The 21,316-nt window shown below is 36.9% G+C and overlaps 1 protein-coding gene across 3 annotated transcripts in view; it reads right to left on the bottom strand.

The window, feature by feature from the left end:
- add3a (adducin 3 (gamma) a) overlaps positions 1 to 21,316 on the bottom strand; it is a 111,218-nt gene that overhangs the window by 5,382 nt on the left and 84,520 nt on the right. For 2 of the 3 annotated variants that reach the window (XM_016489663.1, XM_016489662.1), the window contains 12 exons: positions 18,782 to 18,920; positions 14,359 to 14,510; positions 13,807 to 13,887; positions 9,637 to 9,786; positions 9,361 to 9,504; positions 8,519 to 8,617; positions 7,326 to 7,499; positions 5,446 to 5,697; positions 3,803 to 3,919; positions 3,165 to 3,248; positions 1,180 to 1,303; positions 192 to 269 (listed from right to left, as the gene is read on the bottom strand). In XM_016489663.1, coding sequence (XP_016345149.1) covers positions 192 to 269; positions 1,180 to 1,303; positions 3,165 to 3,248; positions 3,803 to 3,919; positions 5,446 to 5,697; positions 7,326 to 7,499; positions 8,519 to 8,617; positions 9,361 to 9,504; positions 9,637 to 9,786; positions 13,807 to 13,887; positions 14,359 to 14,510; positions 18,782 to 18,920 — 1,594 coding nt within the window. The remainder of the gene's footprint in view (positions 1 to 191; positions 270 to 1,179; positions 1,304 to 3,164; positions 3,249 to 3,802; positions 3,920 to 5,445; positions 5,698 to 7,325; positions 7,500 to 8,518; positions 8,618 to 9,360; positions 9,505 to 9,636; positions 9,787 to 13,806; positions 13,888 to 14,358; positions 14,511 to 18,781; positions 18,921 to 21,316) is intronic. The other variant, XM_016489665.1, reaches the window with a different exon arrangement.

The raw sequence follows: 21,316 nt of genomic DNA, 5'->3' as shown, positions 1-21,316 counted from the left end.
TTTTCATGTAATATTTATATTTTATTTCAGATTTACTTCAATTATCAAAAAATGATTTTAATTGTTTTAGCTTATACTTTGTGAGAAATTAATTATCATCATAGTGAAACCGTGCAGTGTTTCACACACACACAGAGGTCACAGTTGAGGTTGAGTGAGGTGAGACAGCTGGCTCTTTCAGTGTGCTATACCTTCTTTAGCGGGAGTGTTTTGTGGAGACACTGACTGAGAGAGTGTGGAAGCGTCGTCTGACGTGAGCTGCTCTTCATCTGCAGGAGTCAGTTGGTTAGTGAACAGACAGACAGACAGGTTAACATGCGAGGACACTGTCCCAGCTGTAAGACGCTCGCAGGACAGACAGTCTTGGCTGTGTGCATTCAAGTTAGTCCTGTGCAAGATGCACTGTATTGATTTTTAGCTATGAGGGGCCGAGTTATACCATTAGCATTGACTGGCTCATATATATATATGTGAGGAAATCTTAAAAGCAAGGAGGTATCATGCATCACAGTGGTCTTTATTTATTAGTTTACACCAGTCTGAAAGGTGAAACACTGTTTAAAAGTTTGGGGTTAGTAGGGATGTAACAATGCACCACTTGCTTTGTATCGCTGCTGTTCATAAGCGCCACCTACTGTCTCATTCAGCCCATCTGCTGTTTTTGTTCAGTGCGGATGTTTTATGTAGTAGAGTTTCACAAAGCTAATGTAGGGCCATTCTGTTTTGGCTTCAAATTTTGAAATTATACAATCTTATTTAAATTAAACACTGCTCATGTTGCATGTGTGCATCATCTCTGTTTGGATCGTGGTTAAAATGGAAAGAGCACAGACAAAGCCTTAATTCGTTCATATTAAGAGATTTCTTTTATTTGTGTAACTTACTTGTTTGATTTGGGGTTTGTTTTAAAATTTCAATTTAGTTTTGTTATATTTCAATTTCACAAAGAAACGTGCAGCAATAGCCTAATAAAACAACACCTTTTCATTTACTGTATAATGTCTTTAATCTCATTTTGTAAAAAAAAATAATAATAGAGAAAATCAAATCGTGAAATCAAAATCCTGAATCGATTCGCGAGTTGAGTGAATCGTTGCATCCCTAACGGTATTATATATACATATATACTCGAACTGTAGAGTACGGTGGAGGTGTGAGGGACTCGTGAGCGTGTTTTACCGTCTACTCCGAGCTGCTGCCGTTCTGCTCGTTTCTGGTAGTCCTGCAGCACTTTCTCGCTCAGCTCGCTGAAGGGGTTTGGAGGAAGTGGTCCCGTCTGCTCCTCGTCATCGCCCATGTACGGCTGCACGTGTGTGTGGGGGCAGAGCAGAGAACACAAAATAAGACACTCGAAGCGCACCTCAGTTATGAAATGAGTCACAACGCTGACAAAAACCACTCAAACACACAGACCATCAGATGTGTGGATCACTGTGTGCATTCAAAAGCAAGACAAGTCACAAATCCTCAAATATTAAAACGCAAAATATGACGTGAGAACACCGCAAATCCAAAACTACAAGATTTCGATGTAACAAGGAGTCATGCAGATATTTCAAAAATGAAAACCGTGACACAGCGACACATAAAACTCCCTGGGATTTTACCTGGACTGGCGACTGTCTCTTAAAAAGAAAAACAGAGCTTCATAAGACCCTGCTTTGAATAGGGATGGGCGGATCGATCCCGAAAGGATCAATCCTCACATCAAAATATCGATTCTAAAGTGCATTTTTAACCATTAATTTTATTTATTTATCAAGGAATTCAGTGCATAAAATAAGCTTGTAAGTGGAAAAATAGACTATATTAGCGAATAATTGTGTTGGATAGAACCATTTCTGTTGCTCATCGGAACACACGCAAATGCTGAAAGACAGAACCAATCAATCACAGACAGCGTTCGCTGCTGACGCATGGCTCACAGTGCTTGTTCAAATAGGGCTGCGTTTCCCAAAAGCATCAGAAGCTTAAGTAGATCTTAAGAAACCATTGCCACATTATTACATACATTACATAACATTGTTACTATATATAAAATTAATTCTGAAAATTGAAGGACGGTTTCCACACAAATATGAAGCAGCAATAATAATAAATGTTTCTTGAACAGCAAATGATATTAGAATGATTTCTGAAGGATCATGTGACACTTAAGACTGGAGTAATGATGCTGAAAATTCAGCTTTGATCACAGATGCATTTTAAAATATATTAAAATAGAAAATAGTTATTTTTAATTGTTATATTTCACAATATTGCTGCTTTTACGTTTTTTATTTTTATTTTATTTTATTCTTTAAATAAGTGCAGCCTTGGTGAGCATGAGACTTAAAAAAAATTACAAAATCTTACTGACCCCAAACTTTTGTGTACATGAAATATTAATTTTAAATTGGCTAGTTTTTGCAAGTAAACTTATTTAAACTGGTTGTTAAAAGTTCAAATGGATTGTGTTCTGTTCTGTAATTGCTGTTAATAAATCTGTCAGAAAGAAATATGCTAAAGTTTAGCCTGACAGCCTTTTTTACAAAAATTAACCATGGTTTTATTACAGTAACCACAGTTTACCACAGTATTTGTACTAAAACTGCAGTAACCACACATTTACCATGGCAATAATAATAATACATTTTAGTATGTATTTAACACCATGTTTATTTTTCATGAGGTACCCTTAAAGGTGCACCTTTGTAACTTATCTACCCTTATGCATGCATACTTGTATGGTACTAATATGCTCCCTTTTAGGGGTATAGTTGCACCTTTGAGGTTACTGCCCCAGTAAAGGGCTAAAATACAATTATAGGATATTTTATTTCTGACAGTGTAAACAAAAAAGGCCTATGAAATTTTTAAAAACATGGCTTTAAAATCTAATATTAAGTGAGTATAATTACTGATTATATTCTTTTAATAATTTAAAAGATCAGTTTAGTTTAGAGGTATCGGTATCGATATCGACGATCCTGGGCTTGAAAATATCGGTATCGGATCGAAAATAAAATAAGAGGTATGGCTCATCCCTAGCTTTGAAACATGAGGCCTTTTCCTCCTCCTAAACTGATGCTCATTTCACTACGGTTCAACTGTCTCTGACAGGATCTGGTGCCACCTAGTGACACGGAGGTCTGTGTTTATGGTAATGTCACTCTGACACTCACCGGCGGTCTTTCCACCACAATCCCTGCCAGCCGCTGTGACTGCGGCCCTGCTGTCATCATGTCAAACCGGTTCTGCTCACGAATCTGAAAAGATCACAAGAAAGCTCTTTAAGACTCAGAAACATCTATGAAATGGTGGATAAGAGTCCTGATGGACTCTTTTAACAGACTGCGAACCTGTGTTTCCACAGTTATTAGCGTTGTAAAGTTTTTACAGTTTAATTTTTTTAAAAGAAGTAATGTTCATTCAATTTCGGTCATTTACTCATCCTCAAGTTTTTACAAACCTGTATGAGTTTCTTTCGTTTGGTGAACATAAAAAATAATAAAAAAAAGATATTTTGAAGAATTTTGGCAACCAAACAGTTGACGGTAGACATTGACTTCCATAGTATAGAAAAAAACTATGGACGGGAGTCAATGGCTACCGTCAGCTGTTTGGTTATTAACATTCTTCCAAATATCTGTTGTGTTCAACAGAAGAAAGAAACTGATGTTTTGAAATGGCATGAATAAGTAATAATAATCTCATTATATTTTTTTCTTTATTTGGAAAGTCACAGAAATGTTATTGTAGATTTTTTATTTTGCTTTTGGAGCAAGTGTGAATGCAAAAATGGTATTTGTCTATTTCTCACCTTATTTCTCCTCTCCAGAACGTCACTGGGGTTCGTGTTCAGAGGAACAAACTGGTTGGGATCTTCAATGCGGATCGGAGTCCCGCTGGTGTTTCCACCGTCATCGGACTTCATCCACTGCAGAGGAGGAGTTAGAGAAAGAGATTTAGTACAGAATTCAGGAAGATAAATACAGGCTGAGATTTCATTCAGAGTCGGTGTAAAAGTCTAGGGACTGCTGTTTTGAAAAAGTTTTTAAAAATTCTGTCAAACTCATTCCTACCAAGAACAAATTTCTGCCATGAAAACATATGCTCAAATGTCTAGTTTTGAGCTAGATTCAGACTTGGCTAATTCTGACATTTCATTCTTGGTGAATGAGCGGCACAGTTAGTACTAAAACATGCATGATGCTCGTGGTACATTCTCACTACATGAGGCCGTGAACACATGAACTTCATCTCCAGAGCTGCTCTGAGAGTCATTTCACCAATAAAACTATCATCATATATAAACAGAAAGTTCCTGTCAAAATAATAGTTAGGTTTATAACTTGTGACAGAAATATATTACTACTGTATAATAGATTATATTTCTCAAAATAAATAATATAACAATAAAATTATGAACACTATTTTATAATCACAATTTCTTCCCTTTGTTTTAATTTGAACAGAGAACCTCTGCAGTGCAGCAATTTGTTTGGCAAAGAACGGTTAACATTTTTATTTGACTACATTTTAAAAGATTAATTAAATTGTTAATTTTTTATGCCTTTAATTTGTATTGAGTCATAAATCCAGAAAATTAAAACAGACAAAGGATTTCTAACAAAATAAAACATTTTACAGGACTCAATTATTATAAAAAGCTCTACAATTTTAAAAAGTTTTATGAATGCAATTGAGAATTGAGTAGACATGTATTATGATTATTAAAATGTAATTAAACCATTTAAATGGAAATAAGGAAAATAAAACAAAACAGAATTTGAGATTTAAAAATTTTTATATTTGCATCTCTAAAGATGTAATAGTTGCTCAACTTTTCATGATTTCAATTAATTAGACATGCCTTTTTTTTACTTAAACGGAAAACACAGAATCTGGGAAAAATAAAACAATGTTACAAGGGCCCCAAAAATGTTTTTTTTTTTTTTTTTTTGATAATGTATTTTTTAAACTTTTAATAAATTGTTAAATGATGTAAGTTTCATGATTTCAATTAAATAGAAATGCATTTTTATCAACAAAATTGTATTTAAGCATTAAAATGGAATCCAGAATAATTAAAACAGGAAAAAAAAAATGGAATGCAGAATAATTTCATAGGGCCCTAAAAATGCAGCCAAAGCTGTAATAATAAAGCCTCGACCACTAGAGGTCAGGAGGGAACTGTGTTTGGCATCAGGCTTGAAGGCAGTGGCGGCCTCCAATCAACTGACAGAAGTTATGAGACTTCAAAAGTTTCTGTGATGACAAAAATATGAGTTCATTTCATCTGCCGTAAGGTACGCTCAGGAAATAACCACATACTTGCTCATCCACAAAATCCTGTCTGATAAGAAAGATTTACTACTTTTACAGCAATTCCCTTTTTTTCCCATTCAAAAACTGGATTGCACAAATCTCAGATGACCATAACAGAGATGAGCTGAGCCTCACCATGGTCTTGGTGCGTCCGTTCTCCTCGCTCGCCCCGTCCGACACGTTCACCTTCATGTAGCAGTTGGGTGAATTGAGCCAGCGTGTTTTCTCTCTCTGCTGTCGCTGCTGCAGTAACTTCAGAGGGAAGCGTGGAGCGTCATCGTCGTCGAACATGAACGCCGTCACTGTCGCAGGAATCTCCACTTCGCTCTTGTGCCGCGGCTTCTCCCGCACGATGGGGTGCCGGTACATGTAGCCTGTCCTGTAACCCTGAAAGGAAAACATAAATGTTTATAACATACATGAAAAATAGAAAAAAGTATGCAAAATAATTTTATACTTGAAACAGAAAAAAAAGTTTGCCAAAGAACAAAACCCATAAATACTATCTATGAACAAGAACTACAAATATGCACCAAACTATAAATAAATATATAAAAAACACAAAGATAAATACAAATATAATTAATAATGAACTAAATTAAATCTAACTATTGCTAATATTAAGATAAATGCACAAAATATTTAAAATAACATATAATTTTAATATATAGTACTAATAATGCTATTACAATTACAGTTAATAATAAAAATAAACCAATCAAATTCTAGAAAATATAAAGATGAGACCAATTTTTATATTTCATTGCTTTCGGAGATAAATTACTCAAAGGCCTTTTATGAATGAGCTTAAATATATAATAATAATAAATTTTTTATAAATTAATACATTTAATAAAAATGTATTATGCAGTTCATATATATACATATATATATATATATATATATAGAGAGAGAGAGATAGTCAGTCAATATTTAGTACTTGCACTTATGAAATATTAATTTTAAGCTTTCATAAAAGTGTAGCTACAAAAATTTAACTTACTAGAATGTTTTATTTCATTTATTTTAATGTATCATTAAAAATGTCAATAATACTATCAAATGTAATATTGCGTATGCATTAATATATACATTTTAAATCATTTATTAAATGCTACATATTTATAACTATATAATGATTTATAATGCATATATTCTTAATACATACACAATAATAAATTGAATAGTATTATTTAAATATTCAATAATACAAAAATGAAGTCAAATTAGTAACAATAAAAAAAAAAATTCATCATTTAATTGCTTCAATTCATATATATATATAAAATTAAATATTTAATAATAAAAATGAAAAACTAGTTAAATTTTAGTAACTATGAGGACGAGACCTATTCTTAAATGATTTAAATGCCTTTTATAAATGAGCTTAATGAATAATTCAACTGTGAATTATTCAACTGAATTGGTTTATATAATCAGCCGCTGCTTGGAAACTGACTTTGCAGAAAGAAATTGTCAACTACAAAAGGCGCTTTTTAAATCTGCGTTTCAAGCACATTATGTAACCAAACGCTGCAACCGTATTGGTTCACTGAGAGCTGGTGACGGAGGCTCACTGAGTGACACACCGTATCATTATCATCTTCCACATCACTCCATTCTTCTGCCGCGGCTGAGAAAACAGACTTTCCACATGCTTGCGTTCTTCCCTATCTCACACGGACAGAGAGAGAGAAAACAGCTGGAGAAAGAGACAGACAGAAAGAAAGAAGAGAGAAGAGGTTTGGCTCGCTCTCTTTACGTCTATCTCCGTTCGTCTGCCTAATAGGAGAGGAAGGAGGGCGGAAAAAGACTAAAAGACGAAGAAATAAGTGATTTTGCAGTCTCTCCACTGTGATTATTCCTCTCAAACACAGCTGGACTAGTAGTAAGTAGTCATTTAGCAGACGCTTTGGGCTGTTTTTGGCTCAATGGTTTGGTCTAAAGCGGAGTTCATATCCACTCGTCCGCTGTATCTGTCTCTCATTGGCAGCGAGTCTCACACAAGCACTTACCAGGTTGTCCAGCATTCTCATGAGCGACTCGAACTCCAGCTCTCCCAGCCTCCACTTGTGCTGAGAGCCCATGTTGACCCCGGCTTCTGCCACCCCCTGCGTCCGAGATCTGTACTTCTCCAGATCCAAGACGATCAGGTTCTCCACTCCTCCAGCGCACGAGAGCGCATTCACCTACAGAGAAATGTGCAGATATTTTACAGAAATGTAATGGTTTTATTGAAATTTACTGCCGTATCAGCTTACAGACACATAGTAAACAATACAAACTTATTATAAAATAAATACGAACATTTTATTAAAATTCAACTTAGAAAAAAGACTGTAGAATATGCTGATACAGTAGGATGCATGTCTTAGTGTAATACTACTACTAATTATTAAAATTGTATTTTTTAAGGAACATTTACACAAATTTTCCATGATTTAATTTTAGCACCAAACCTGCACAGCACTTTGCCTTAAAATTAAAGGGGTGGTTTAATTTACATTTAATTAAATTGTTCATGTTTTACACCTTCATTTGATTACCAGAAAAATTATAATACACAAGATGGAATTTCTGAAAAACAAAACAAAACTTTACATTTCACAGGGACTTATTATTGTAAAAAATAAAATTGATTTAAATTTAATTTGTTCAATTTTTTAATTGTTAAATTGCTTAAGTTTCATGATTTCAATTAATTAGGCATGCTTTTTGATTACTAAAATTGAATTTAACCATTAAAACAGAGCCGAGAAAAATGTAAACCAAGTAAAACAAAAAATTTAAAACAAGGGAAAAACTAAACAAAAAAACGTGTATAAAAAAAAAAATAAAAATGGAATTTGGAGGGAAAATGTTTTTCTGGGTCCGTCAAAATAAGCCCTTCAAAGTTTGTGCTTCATTTGTAATCATTGTCTCATCACATTAAAACTTGGGCAGACCAAAAACATGTTCTACAGACAAGTTAGTGCTACAATACTAACATGTTGGTTGCTCTTTGCCCTTCAATAAATGCCTGTGAGTCAGTCTAGTATGACCTATAAGATATACACAACTTGGTATAGTTATGTTTCAATGGACTACAGCCATCAGAATTACCCAAACAGCACCAGACTTTCTATTAGCCATGTGTACTTTTGTGTTTAAAAAGCATCACTAAAGTCCAATAAACTGTGAAAGTCTAAGAGAATTAAGAAAGTTTCACCTGTATTTCACAGGCAAACTGAGCGTTGTAAATGTAGTGAAAGGCCTCTTCAATGGTCTCGCCGAGAGCTACAACCCCATGATTCCTTAAAACCAACACCTGCAACACACACCACAAATACGTAATGTTCAAGCACATTTACAAACGGCATTTTTCACTTTCACTCTCAATGACATTAGCCATGTTTCCATCCAAAGTCACGAATTAAACTTATGTGCAAAATTGGAATATTGCATAAAACATTTGCGAATAAAGCACCGTTTCCATCCAGCGAGTTGAAGAGAACAAAATCGTCACTTCCTGGTTAACTTGCGCTAAACATTACGAAGAAAAATGTAATTTGCTGCAGTAGGAGAAAGCACTGTATATAATTTTTGTATACAATAAATTACGAGCTTCAGAGTGCAGAGACGAATCATGGTCATGTTATCTTATTTTCGGAGCCTGCTGTTTGGGAACGCAGTTCTGGGAGTTAATTATAACAAAGCATTCTGACGACTTAGCTCAAGAATTTTAGAACGATAAAACTAGCATTTCAGATGCTGTGCAATGAGATCGGTCCGTTGGTTGGTCCAGATTTATGTCACATTTCTTTTTTGATGCGCATTAAGGAATTTATTCAGTAAAAGTGTTTCCATCATAGTTTATGCACGTTTTCTCACCAGTTAAGAAATGTATCCAACTTATTTGAGCGTGTACGTTTTTTTTTGTGTGTGCATTTTTCGAATTTATGCTCATCTTGGTGTTTCCATCCAACTTTTTTTTTTATGCGATATTCCAAAATGCGCATAAAAATAGGTGGCTGGAAACATAGCTAATGACAAGCACAGGAGGTAGTTCACCTTCGCTGATGGTCCGAGGGCTTTCTGCAGCTCTATGCGCTCCTCTTGCTCGTCCAGACTGCCTTGGTAGTTGTAATAGGCAATGTCACCCAGGATCAGAGCCTCCTGAGAGATGGGCAGAAGGCCGCACTTCATAGACGACACCTGACATGACAGAAGAGATCAATGCAAGTCACGGTGATTCACAGTTATAATGTCAATTTCAGCTACATTTTACTTAGGAACCGTTGATAGAGCATGTGGAGCAGAAGCAGGTGTGACTGGACGGAGACTTACGGCAGCAGTGGCCGGTGTGCTTATGTGAATGACGCAGCGCACATCAGGCCTCACGGAGTAGATGGCAGCGTGAGGGCTGAAGCCAGCCGGGTCAATCTGCAGGTTGGTGGAGCCCTGATCGATCACGTCACCGAGAATATTCACCTTCACCTGGAGAACCAAAGAAACACAATGGAGTTTATCACTGAAGATGATTGTAAAAATGTAGGCTAAAGACATTGAACCCTCCTAAAACCCAAAAAACTGTGAGGCTACACAAGCTTTATTAAAGAAATTCATATTAGCACAGATACAGCATCTGATCGCTCTTTATTTCCACATCCTACACTATCTCTCATTTCCTATTAATCCTGACACTGAAGGAACCGTCATCTGAGATACACTGAGAACCGGTGGATGATTCAGTTAATGTTTTAAATAAGCCTCCAGTTCCTGGTATCGTCAACAGATGATGACCAATGGGGAAATACTCCCCAACCTCATACAGTTCATATTTATACACGGCACTGACATCACGTGACTGTTCTGACACAAAAACACACTCCCCATCTTTCTCATGCAATTCTTACTGCAGCGCTTACTAGCACATCCCCACAGGAAGTTGGTCCACTTCTGTTTCTGACATATCTGCTGCATTATGCCACCACACTAATGCTAATGGATTGAAACAAGATCTAGCTGTTCTCTCACGAGATATTGCATCTCATTTGGAGAGAGAGTTGTAATTTAAAGGTGGTTTTAGTTAATGATGTAATAAATGCTAAGAGTAGGGTACATCCCAGAGGAAAACTAAACTTATGTGTGGTTTGATTTCTGTTGACATCTTTCTTATAAAACAGTCCAGCTAAAACATGAATAGTCATCTTTATAAATAAAGCACATTCCTAGATTTTTATGGAGTGAAATAAACACTTTCAACAGGGCACATAAGAAGCATAAAAAGGCAAAAACAAAACTACAAAGTTGCATTTCCTGTTACATGAACATTTGGAACGGTTTACAGCAGTTACTCCACAGACATGAAATCTCATGCCACATTATGTAAGAGTTACAGTGATGCTTGCTTTAGCAAAACACTACTAATCAACATTGCTCATACCTGCGGTTAGGGAATTGAACACACTTCTTAAGGTGCGGCCACATGTACTGTTCTTTGGCAGGTTTTCATGGGTATAATCCAGTCGTTTCCATAGAAATCCATGGGATTGGGAACTTCCCCATGCATTTTTCTCAACAGCTTCAGGTTGGATTCACCATGTTGACCAACAGAAAGCTGCTTGGTTTGAAAGTGACGTCTGTGTGAGATGTGCTTCATATGTTGAAACATTACAGACATTATATAATGGACATTTTTAGCCTGCAAAACTTTGCTAATGTGCCCATACTTTTATTTTTCAGTAGTCTTAAACTTTGGTGCGTAACCCATCCTGCACAATGTGGGCTATGAACATTAATAATACCCCAAATTGTGTTTCTTTTTTTTTTATTGTGCATTGTAGGAAAGGCCCAAGTGATAGTAGTAAGTTGACAAAAAAAATCAAACTTATTGAAATATTAACTAAACTCACAAAAACATGGGAATGTTCACTGCATGAACAAACATGGAAACAACAATGACACACCCAAAGTCTTCCAGGTTTGAAATGTTTTTGTCCAGAACAATATGTAATCATGTAATCCATAAAAAGTAGCCTAACTGTAATCTGATTTAAAATATAATAATTACAAGTGCTTAATTTTTGGAATCTGATTACATAATCCAGATTACATGTAATCAGTTACTACCCAGCACTGCATATAAAATTCATACACTACATGGTTGAGTACATATCACATAAGTGCATAGTGTATAAATGCACAGTGCATAGTGCGTAATTTGGGATGCAGCTTATGCACTATATACTCAACGGTCTAGGAATTATGAATTATATATGGTTATTTTGCCATCCAACATCATTCTGATGGTGATCATTAAGTGCATCATCTAGGTATTTGAAGACACTTTTCGGGATTATTACTAATATGTAATATCACACTATTTATACCACAAAATGGCTTTGAAGAGTGCATAAGTAACCAAATTGGGACGCACCTATAGCAACTTGGCTCTTTGGACTACCCGCAACCCCCCTGCATCAAGGCACAGACATTTCTCTTCAAGAAGTGCTAAAATCTAGTGTTAATGTTATGTTGTTCGCTGTTAAGAGGGTTTAGTGAAATAATGAGTGTAGAAGGGAGAGTGTGAAAGTGAGTGATCGTGTAGAGGGTTAATAAAACTCTGACCCAGATTGCTGGCCTCATTCCAGCGGGCACCGTCCCCACGGCCACGCCCACAGAAGAGAACAGGAGCTCTGAATGACTGTCAGCAACACTGAGATCTCGCTCTATCGCTCTCATACACACCGAGACAAAAAATCCTGTATGTTCTGACTATGCAAACGAGATCGGTCTTTATCTAACTCTCACTGTCCATGCAAACAAAAAAGAAACTGGACAAACCTGTACTGGCTTTGATCCATGCATAAAAGGTCAACATGCACCTATTATGAATGACCAAAAAATCTGATCTGCCCTAATCCTGAAATGGCACAATGACTGAGTGTATTTTTCATGACTGTGAAAAATGTGTTTGTGGCACTGGTCGTAACTCAAGCCCAAACACAATTCAGCATAGCGCTGCATTAAAAACAGCATTAGCCAGCACAAGAGTGTGGATACTGCCACTGTTCGCCTCAAGCGCTTTCAGTTCTGTTCACTGAGTCATAAATGCTGCAGGCAGGAGGACAAATGTGCTTCACAAATCTGTTCCAGTGTTAAATCACCTGATTGGCAGGAATTTGTCAAAACAGCATCCACCACGAGCAGCGTGTCAAAACTCATTAATACGCCAGCGGGAGAGAAAAACGCTCTAAAGCGAAACCTCAAGAACTGGTTCGGTTCTATTCGTCACCAACTAACTTGTGGTTTGCAGATATGAGCCAGAAGTGAACTCTTAGCAAGGGCGTAAATGCAGTCGCAAATGCTTGTATAAACTTGACATGTGCACTTTTGTTATATGACGGTAGTAAGAAAAAACCTTGGTACTTACCATGTTACCTTCAAAAGTGTGTTGTTATTAGGGTGGTTAGCTATAAACATATTAAAAGCTTTGACTTTAACAGAATCTGATTTGACTACAGATCCAGTGTGAACAAGTGTAGACAAACACCTTGAGTGTTTTTGCACAAATTAATTGGTCCACAAGGTGGCAACAATATCTAGGGCTTTTTCACAGTTGAAAAAAAACAGAAGAGACAGAACGAAAAACTACTGGAGGTGAATACGAAGAATAGACTTTCGTGTTTATGAGCGCTTGTGTGGGTTAAGATATACACACAATTCTAGTTTAAATGAGTACAAAGACATTTTTAACCGTTCACAACTTCTGGAGAGATATAGCAGACACTGGACAAAGATGATATTTTCTAGTACACTCTAGTGTGTTGAGTTCACACATGCTATCAAATGGTGTATGGGCTACGTGTTTGGCTACTCACAGTATACTTTGGGCTTTTTTGCTGGGGTTTTCCAGGACCAGGATTAAGAACCACCGCAATACGATTAGAAAATAATAAGCATGAACTACAGGCACTAAAAGCCTCCGACGGACATGAACACACAAGCTAGTACAAATCCAAAACCCACTCTGAGATTTCAAAGAAATAACCGGCTGATTAAGCACATGCCACACATTGGCAACGAGCACTAAGCTCAGTCAAGGTCTGCCAATGCATTCCCTCTGTGCACAGCACATATCAGACTGCAGAAATCCCAAACGCACAAAGGAAAGCACATATTATTAAGCTCTAGGCAATATTATTGTCTCATTAATAATTTAATCAGACTGCTAGATCACAAAAAAAAAACCCAAAGCAGCACAAAATATAACCTGAAGCTATCAAAACGGAAACATTAAGTAATTATTTATCATTTAATCAACTGATAAATGAATTCCGATGGTAAGAACCGCACAAGCCTGAATCCAATCTATTTTAAGTCCTACTGGAATGCAAGTTCAACTAAAGCCACCACTCAAAGTGACCCCGGCAGCCCTGTGGTGTGATGCTCGAGCCGTTCCCAGAACTGCTATCAGGCTCTGCCATTATAATGCAAGACAGACAGTTTGTTTACCAGATTGGACGCAGAGGCCTCAGCGAAGGACAGTCCTCTGGGGATGATGATGATATGATCCTGCTCCTTACTGACACGAACCTACAAGTTTTAAAACACACAAATAAGTAGCTGTTTTTCCTCTCCTGATCAAGTTAGCTCAGGGTTTCTTCATCTATTCCAACAGGCATCCGGATACTTTGATATTTCCTTCTTTAGCACACCTGGTTAAGCTATTCAGCATGAGTGCAGATGCTGTAACTACAGCATTATGAAGACAAAAAGCATCTTTGTCCATTAACAGCCATTCAAAAGTAGACATGTATAATTTAATAATAACAATTTAATTTGATGATGAATGGGAAAGCAGATATCTTTCTCCATGTATTAAACTGGGAGTGTCTGATTAGTGGAACTATAATGTTTATCGCCTGCAGGAATGGATTGCGAAACCCTGGATTACACAATGTACATCATTCACTTTCACTTCCTTGTTCTACAATATTGACACCAAAAACAAGTATAATATTTAATCTGTGGCAGCGATATTAATTATAATATGCTGTGCCTTACTGTAACGTAACAGCTTGTCAAGTGGGCCCAACTGAACAGGTCCACTAGTCTGTAGAGGCAGGCCAGTTTGCAGCGGATCTGTTTCTCTCCCTTCACCATAGTACTGGACTCCATGCTGAACATGTCGTTTATTGGGGTCACCATGCGCAAACCTGGGAAATAAGAGCAACAAGGGACAATTCAAGAACAGGTTTGAACCATTTTATAAGATGGACTTCACTTAAAGATTTATTAGCCCACTTAAGCGCACAACTTGAAACTGACATTTCTATACTGCTGTCATGGGAAAATGGACAACAAACAGGTGTAATCGATACCTTGATACTAATCAAACTCGGACTAAAAGCAAGTGCTGTGTCCTGATTAACTGATAACACCTTGAGAGTGTCCATGAAACACTGATATGCCTGAATCTAATAAAGATGTTTTTAGTTAAGACTGATGTAGTTTATACAGCTAAAAACACTGCTGTAATCAATTTACCGTAGCTTATTTAGAACCTTGAGGGATTCTGGTCAAAGAACAGTAAGGAAATCGAATAATAGTTTTAAAAAGAAAAAAGAAAAAAAAAAAAAAAACTCAATTCAGCCATACAAAAGATCCAGCTACAATAAACACAGTCAGCACTTCACATCAAGAATACTCAGACTTTTCAGAATGGCAGTTTGTATATTACAGAACTCTAGTTGCAAAAACATTCTAGAACTCATTCTAGAGCTCCAGTTGATTACGCATTCCAAAACTCTTTCTTGAGTTTCACTGTTCCAGAACTCATTTCAGACCTCCAGTTATTACGAGTATCAGGAAATCATTCGCAAACGCCAGTATACTTTCCATTCCAGAACTCTTTCTTGAGCTCCACCTGACTAAACGTTCCAGAATTCATTGTTAAACTCCAGTTCACCAGAAACATTCATCCTTGAACTTCGTATGACTAAATGTTGCAAAAGTGTTTCCAGAACTCCACTTTACTAAACATTTCAGAAATCATTCTAGAGCTCCAGCTGACTTAACATTCTAGGACTCAACCTTGAACTCCAGTTGACTAAATAATTCAGCACTTTTTCTAGATCTCCACTGACTAAACACTCCAGAATTCAACTTTGAACTCCAGATGGCTAAACATTCCTGAACTCATTTCAGACTAGGGATGTGCGCGAAGACTAATTTGACTGTCGTTTAAACGAAAGTTTTGTATCCGACTAGAAGAAAAAACCTCTGTGCGTGCGTGTAGCATATATAATAGCCTATATTTGAAATACTTAAAATATGAATCACACTGTCAAATCCCTCAATGAATTCCGCTTGCCGCACATTTGCCTAGCGTTATCATCATTTCATTTTAGGCGGTCGTTAAAAATAAAAAAAAGAAGAGCATTACACTCAATGTCGGCCAAAGCATAGCTTATTCAAATCAGCTGGGGAAATGCAGAACAATGGAAAATCAATCAATAGCCTGACAGAATTCTTAATCTTCATATAACGTTAGCCAACATATTAAAACACAAGTCAAAAACAATAGGAAGGTTTATCAAGAAATAGCATTAAAACGGCTTTTAAAAATGTACTCCGTGTAGGCTATATAGTCTAAAAACAAAACGATGCAACAATGCCCATTTTACTTACTCAGACCATGCATTATTTGTTCAGTGAAATTATCAACGTGGTCTGGTGAAAGACGGGACCTGAGGCGATTAACAATAAAATTCCTGCACTTGAAAAAACGCGCTCGGCAGGAACTGAAGTCGCAGGCACGCAGAGATAACGAAAAGCAAGCCGATAGTTTCAAAAGCGCCTGGACATCCCGCACCACCACCGAAGTGGGTGTTCGTTAGAGGAATAGACTGCGCAGACGGGATCGCAGCACCAACGGGTTGTAGTGAATGACGTGACTTGACTCTAAGCTAACGCCTACGTGCCTGTATTGAATATGATTACGCATCGCTCCAGTACAGTTATTGTAAGACAATTTGACATTACACAGTTTACACAAAACTTTTCCGTTTCCTTCTAATTCAAAATAATCCCACACCTTCTCGTCTTTCGCATGGTCATTTTTGAACTCGCCGCAACTGACACGAAGAAAACGCATGTGAGGTCTGAGGTAAAAATTTAGTTTTATTTTTCAAACGTTTTATTTTAACTTATTTAAAATGTTTTAAAATGCAATGTTAAAATGACGGTAATTTGAATGATAAAATCATGTTTTTGTTTTTTTTTCTTTTTTCTGTCGTGTAATCGACTATTGTTTTCAGTGTCGACTAGTAGGAGCTGTACCGTTTAGTCGACTAGACCCGCACATCCCTATTTCAGACCTGCAGTTATTACAAGTTTCAGGAACTCCTGTTGATTAAACATTACAAAATTCTTTCTAGTGCTCCACTGGCTAAACATTTATACTTGATCTCCAGATGGCAAACATTAGGGATGGGTATCGATTCAGATGTCCCGATTCGATTAGATTTCGACTCGCAAGCTCTCGATTCGATTCTCGATTTTTTGATTACATTCAGTGAATATAGTTTTAATACAAATGCTATTGATATTTAAACAAAAAATTAACAGTAAACATCAGTTTACAAATGGTGAATTAATAAAAAGACATGCCTGTATTTGTAATCTATTCTTTTTTTTTTTTATAGGGTCATTTTTTAAACAATAATAGGGCCCTATAAAATGTTCTTAATTTTTATGGTAATCAGATGATGGTATAAAACATTAATGTAATTTATCCTTATCAAATGAAAATTAAATCCTTTTATTTTTTGGCAAACAAAGTGCTGCACAACAGAGGTTTACTGTTAAAATTAAAAAGAAAACAGATGTGATTGTTCCTTTAAAAATAAATATTTATTAATATTTATTAGCAGTAGTAGCATTGAGACTTAAGACTGCTAAATAGTAATATATTCTGACAGTTTCTTCACATTAAACTAAACTTTTATTTTGACCGGTTGCCGTGACGAACTTGCAGCTGCTGTGTATGTGAAATGACGTAGTTTTCAAATGATGTAGTTTTCTCAAATGAAACTGTAAAATGCTAATGAAGTGACTCTCAGAGCAGCTGGAGATGACATTTGTGTTCATATCATCATATAGTGAGACGGCAGAAGCTGAAAACACCGCGAGCGTCATCCGCGCTTTAGTATGTGTGTAGTAAACAAAACAGTGCGCCGCGCCATCCGCCATTCATTGATTGCGAAATCATGGCGCCTTATGCGTGATATCAAATGCTTCTGCAGATTTATAGTATTACTTATAGCATTTCACCGGAGCATTGCGAATCACACGTATGGCCATGATAAGCGCTGAATGAATGACAGGCTTTCTGTTGTAACATCGCGCAAGGTAAATAAGGGTGACATCTAGTGGAGAAGATTAATGATAAGATTCATGTTAATCAGACCTTGTTTTAAATGTGTGCTGAAATAAATACCGGAACAGATCGATTCGCAGCATTTGAGAATCGATATCGAATCGACGTCATTTAAAAAAAAAACAATTAATCGGAAACATTTTTTTTTTGCCCAGCCCTACTAAACATTCCAAAAGTGTTTGCAGAACTCCACTTTACGAAACATTGCAGAACTCATTCTAGAGCTTCAGTTGACTAAACATTTTGTAACCCATCTTTGAGCTCCAGTTAACTAAGCATTCCAGAACTCATCCTTGAACTTTAGATAGCCAAGTGTTCCAGAGCTCTTTCCAGAACTATACTTAAATGCTCCGGAACTCATTTCAGAACGCGTTATAGAACTCCAAGCTGGATAAATCTAGAGCTCAGTATACAGCGCAAGATTGAGAACTGCTGCTTTCAAAATCTCCACTGAACAGACCTCATATGTGCAAATGTGGACAGCCATTATTCAAAAACCACAACCATGACACATTTTAAATGGCCTGTTTTTGCAACTTTGTTTACATAAATGGTGTGGGCAAAGAGAGGAGGGCATTGCCATTTATATCATTTTTATATCTAAATAAACTATCAATGTCTTATTTTTAAATCTCATACCTTTTTCCATTATATGTTCTAGATTATGCCCTAGATCTGTGCATAGTCTACAGACACCTAATGAGATTTAGGCTATGACTTTGAATGTACAGTAAGCACTGAAAGGGGTTCACTGAAGTTCTGCTGACTAGTTCTGCATAGCAGAGCGCAGAGAGAAAACAGATACATGCGCGGAGGGGCTGGATGGGGTGATAAGGGAGGAAGAAGTAAGATGAAAGAATGCAAAGGCTTTCCTGAGTCGGCTAGTCATATTTCCTCCCTCAATGTCTGTTTATGGGAATATCTGTTATTTAGCGACCTGTATAACTCTGAACAGGTGGAGGAGTGGGGCAGTCTGGGACATCGGAGGACTGGAGGAATGTTGCAATCTGTTCCTGTGTAGATGAGCCACACTATGGTGATACTCACTGAGGGGGGAGGTGGAGAAGCCGGCTACGGAGCTGGCCATGAAGAAGTCTGCGATCTGCTGCAAAGCGAGCAGTCCTGTGGGGTCGTTCCCCTTGTTCATCTGTTCCTGGATCAGTCCCTCTAGCTCATCCCTAAACGCCTGAAAGAGAAAGAAAACACGAGATTAGAGATGACTCACACGCTGTAATGAGAGATGGACACAGAGCTGTAATCCTCTCACGCTCCTGCATGTTTAAACCCTCTGTACTCCATTTTTTTCCACTTGTATCTTGACAGCTAGTTAAGTCTATTAACCCATAGGCCTACTCCACTTACCCTGAACAGCTGGAGGAGACTCTCGACAGAAAAACAAGGTAGTGAAGGATGAAAGTACCATCTTAAATTCTTTGGGTACATCCAAAATTCATTTTCAGTCCACTGGAACAGTTTATTTTCAATGTTTAGGGAAGGAAACCATCTGTAACAGGTTTTAGAAGCAGTACAAAGCTCTTCTGTATGATGCACTGTCATTCTGCACACCTGCTCGGAGTCTCGATTGAATCTCAAATGAATCACAGGATAAACAGACACTGACAGAGCACTCAAACTGACACAATGCCTCAGTTACGATGACTGCTCATTCTTACTTACAGAGACTCACAGACTAGTCTTATTTACAGGTGTGAGTAAGTGTCTGGATGTGAACTGAATGTACAACTTCACTCGGCACTGTATTTGAGATTGGTGAGATTCTAACATGCAAACAGTATGCAAAGATATATATGCATATCAGAAAAAGGAAGGTAAACTAGTCTCAGCAGGCACGCTCTGTTCACTGATGGCCTGATGTGTTTTGCACATAAAATGTCAAGCAGTAGTAAAAATCTGGACTGATTGGTTTTATGCAAACTGCAGGTACTGGGATAAATAATGGCTTTTTGAAGTTGTTTATATGGTACTGGATTGCAATAAGCATCAAAGAATCACTAGATTTGCCAGGTTATTGGCATCAAATCTTTGAGAGATACTTTAAGGCACTTAGAAAAAGTTAACATTCACAAATAGAAATATTTTGCTTTGAGCGTAAAATAATAATGATAATAATAAAAAAAAATAGACAGTTTGATTTCTGCCAATTTTTTCTGTTTACCATAGAGATTTTTTTTTTTTACCCATATTATAGTGGCAACAAATATTTGAGATAATTCTTCCTACAGACAGTAATAAAAAACAAAATGGTCGTTTCACAGGTCTAATTGGGTCATTCTTGGCCAGAATTTCATGCAAGTCTGGCTATGCAAGACTACAGGAAAACAAATGTAGATTCCTCTTCAAATCTACGGATTCTCTGTCCATTCTGGGATGTGTTTTTGGCTGATCTGTGTGTCCAATAAAGCACTTTAACGTCCCACCGCAGGGGCATCCTAGTGCGCACCACAGGTCTAGAGAGACTGAGCTAAAGAAAGTCTGATTTCCATAGTCACAGTCGCCAAGCAGCCACAGGGAAATGGGCATGGTGTTTGTGTATCCATGTGCGGGCCGTCCCTGCCAAACTCTCAAGTGACTTTGTGTGTGTGTTGGTCAGTGAAGTTCGCTGGGGCTTGATTTCCTAATCTAGGGTTAAACAAACTACACGGGAAGCAAATTAAATTGGCCCTCAAGTTTGTTTGGATTTGAATGAGAGCCTCATTCATCAAGCATACACTGAAAAAAAAGAGAAAGAAAGAAGCCATAAATTCATGACGTTAATGCCCACGTAATAGCCCAAAAAGTAAAAGTAAAGCACATTAACAGCTGTTCGGTGACATTTTGCCCAAATTTCACTGCAGCCTTAAAGGGTTAGTTTACCCAAAAATGAAAATCCTGTCATTAATTACGCACCTTGTCATTCCAAAGACCTACGCTAAGACCTTCGTTCATCTTTGAAACACTAATTAAAGCTTTCTGATAGGGCTGTGTATCGTTTAAAAATTTTCGATATCGATACCAATACCGGTTCCTGAACGATACTTTTTCAATACCAATTTTATGAAATAAATTTTAACTAGATTACATTATCTAAAAAAAATAAAACTTTGGTTTTATTTTTCAGCTTGTTGATGTTTATACAAACTCAAAGGCTCATCTCCTGAGCCACTGCACAAAGGAACAAAATGTAACCAACACAATAAATCAGTGCAAAATAGTTTTAATAAAGCTCAAATAGTCTTCAGTTTACACATCTGTTAGGCTACATTTACACTAGTTAGTGTTCGTTTTAAAATGCATAGCTCAGACAGAATCATGATTTCTATTTATTTTCCACTGATTTACTGATGAGCATTAGCAGCTTCCAGCGCTGTCTGCTTGTGTTCTCTCTTCCATGATCGCTGCTCTGATAACATATTTAATTTCAGCAGCATTACATGGCCAAATCACACATTAGACGGCAATCGGAAGTTATTACAAACACTCAATGGTGGTTTAAAGTGAGTTTTGACTAAAAGCGGAATATAAATCATATCTATTGTCTTATGTAGCATGATGCTACAGTTTGCATGAATGGTCACATAACAC

Source organism: Sinocyclocheilus anshuiensis, unplaced genomic scaffold (assembly GCF_001515605.1).
Source record: "Sinocyclocheilus anshuiensis isolate Anshui unplaced genomic scaffold, SAMN03320099.WGS_v1.1 scaffold338, whole genome shotgun sequence".
Lineage (NCBI taxonomy): Eukaryota > Metazoa > Chordata > Actinopteri > Cypriniformes > Cyprinidae > Sinocyclocheilus > Sinocyclocheilus anshuiensis.
Note: the sequence above shows the minus strand (reverse complement) of the source record. Positions and strands in the feature narration are given on the sequence as shown.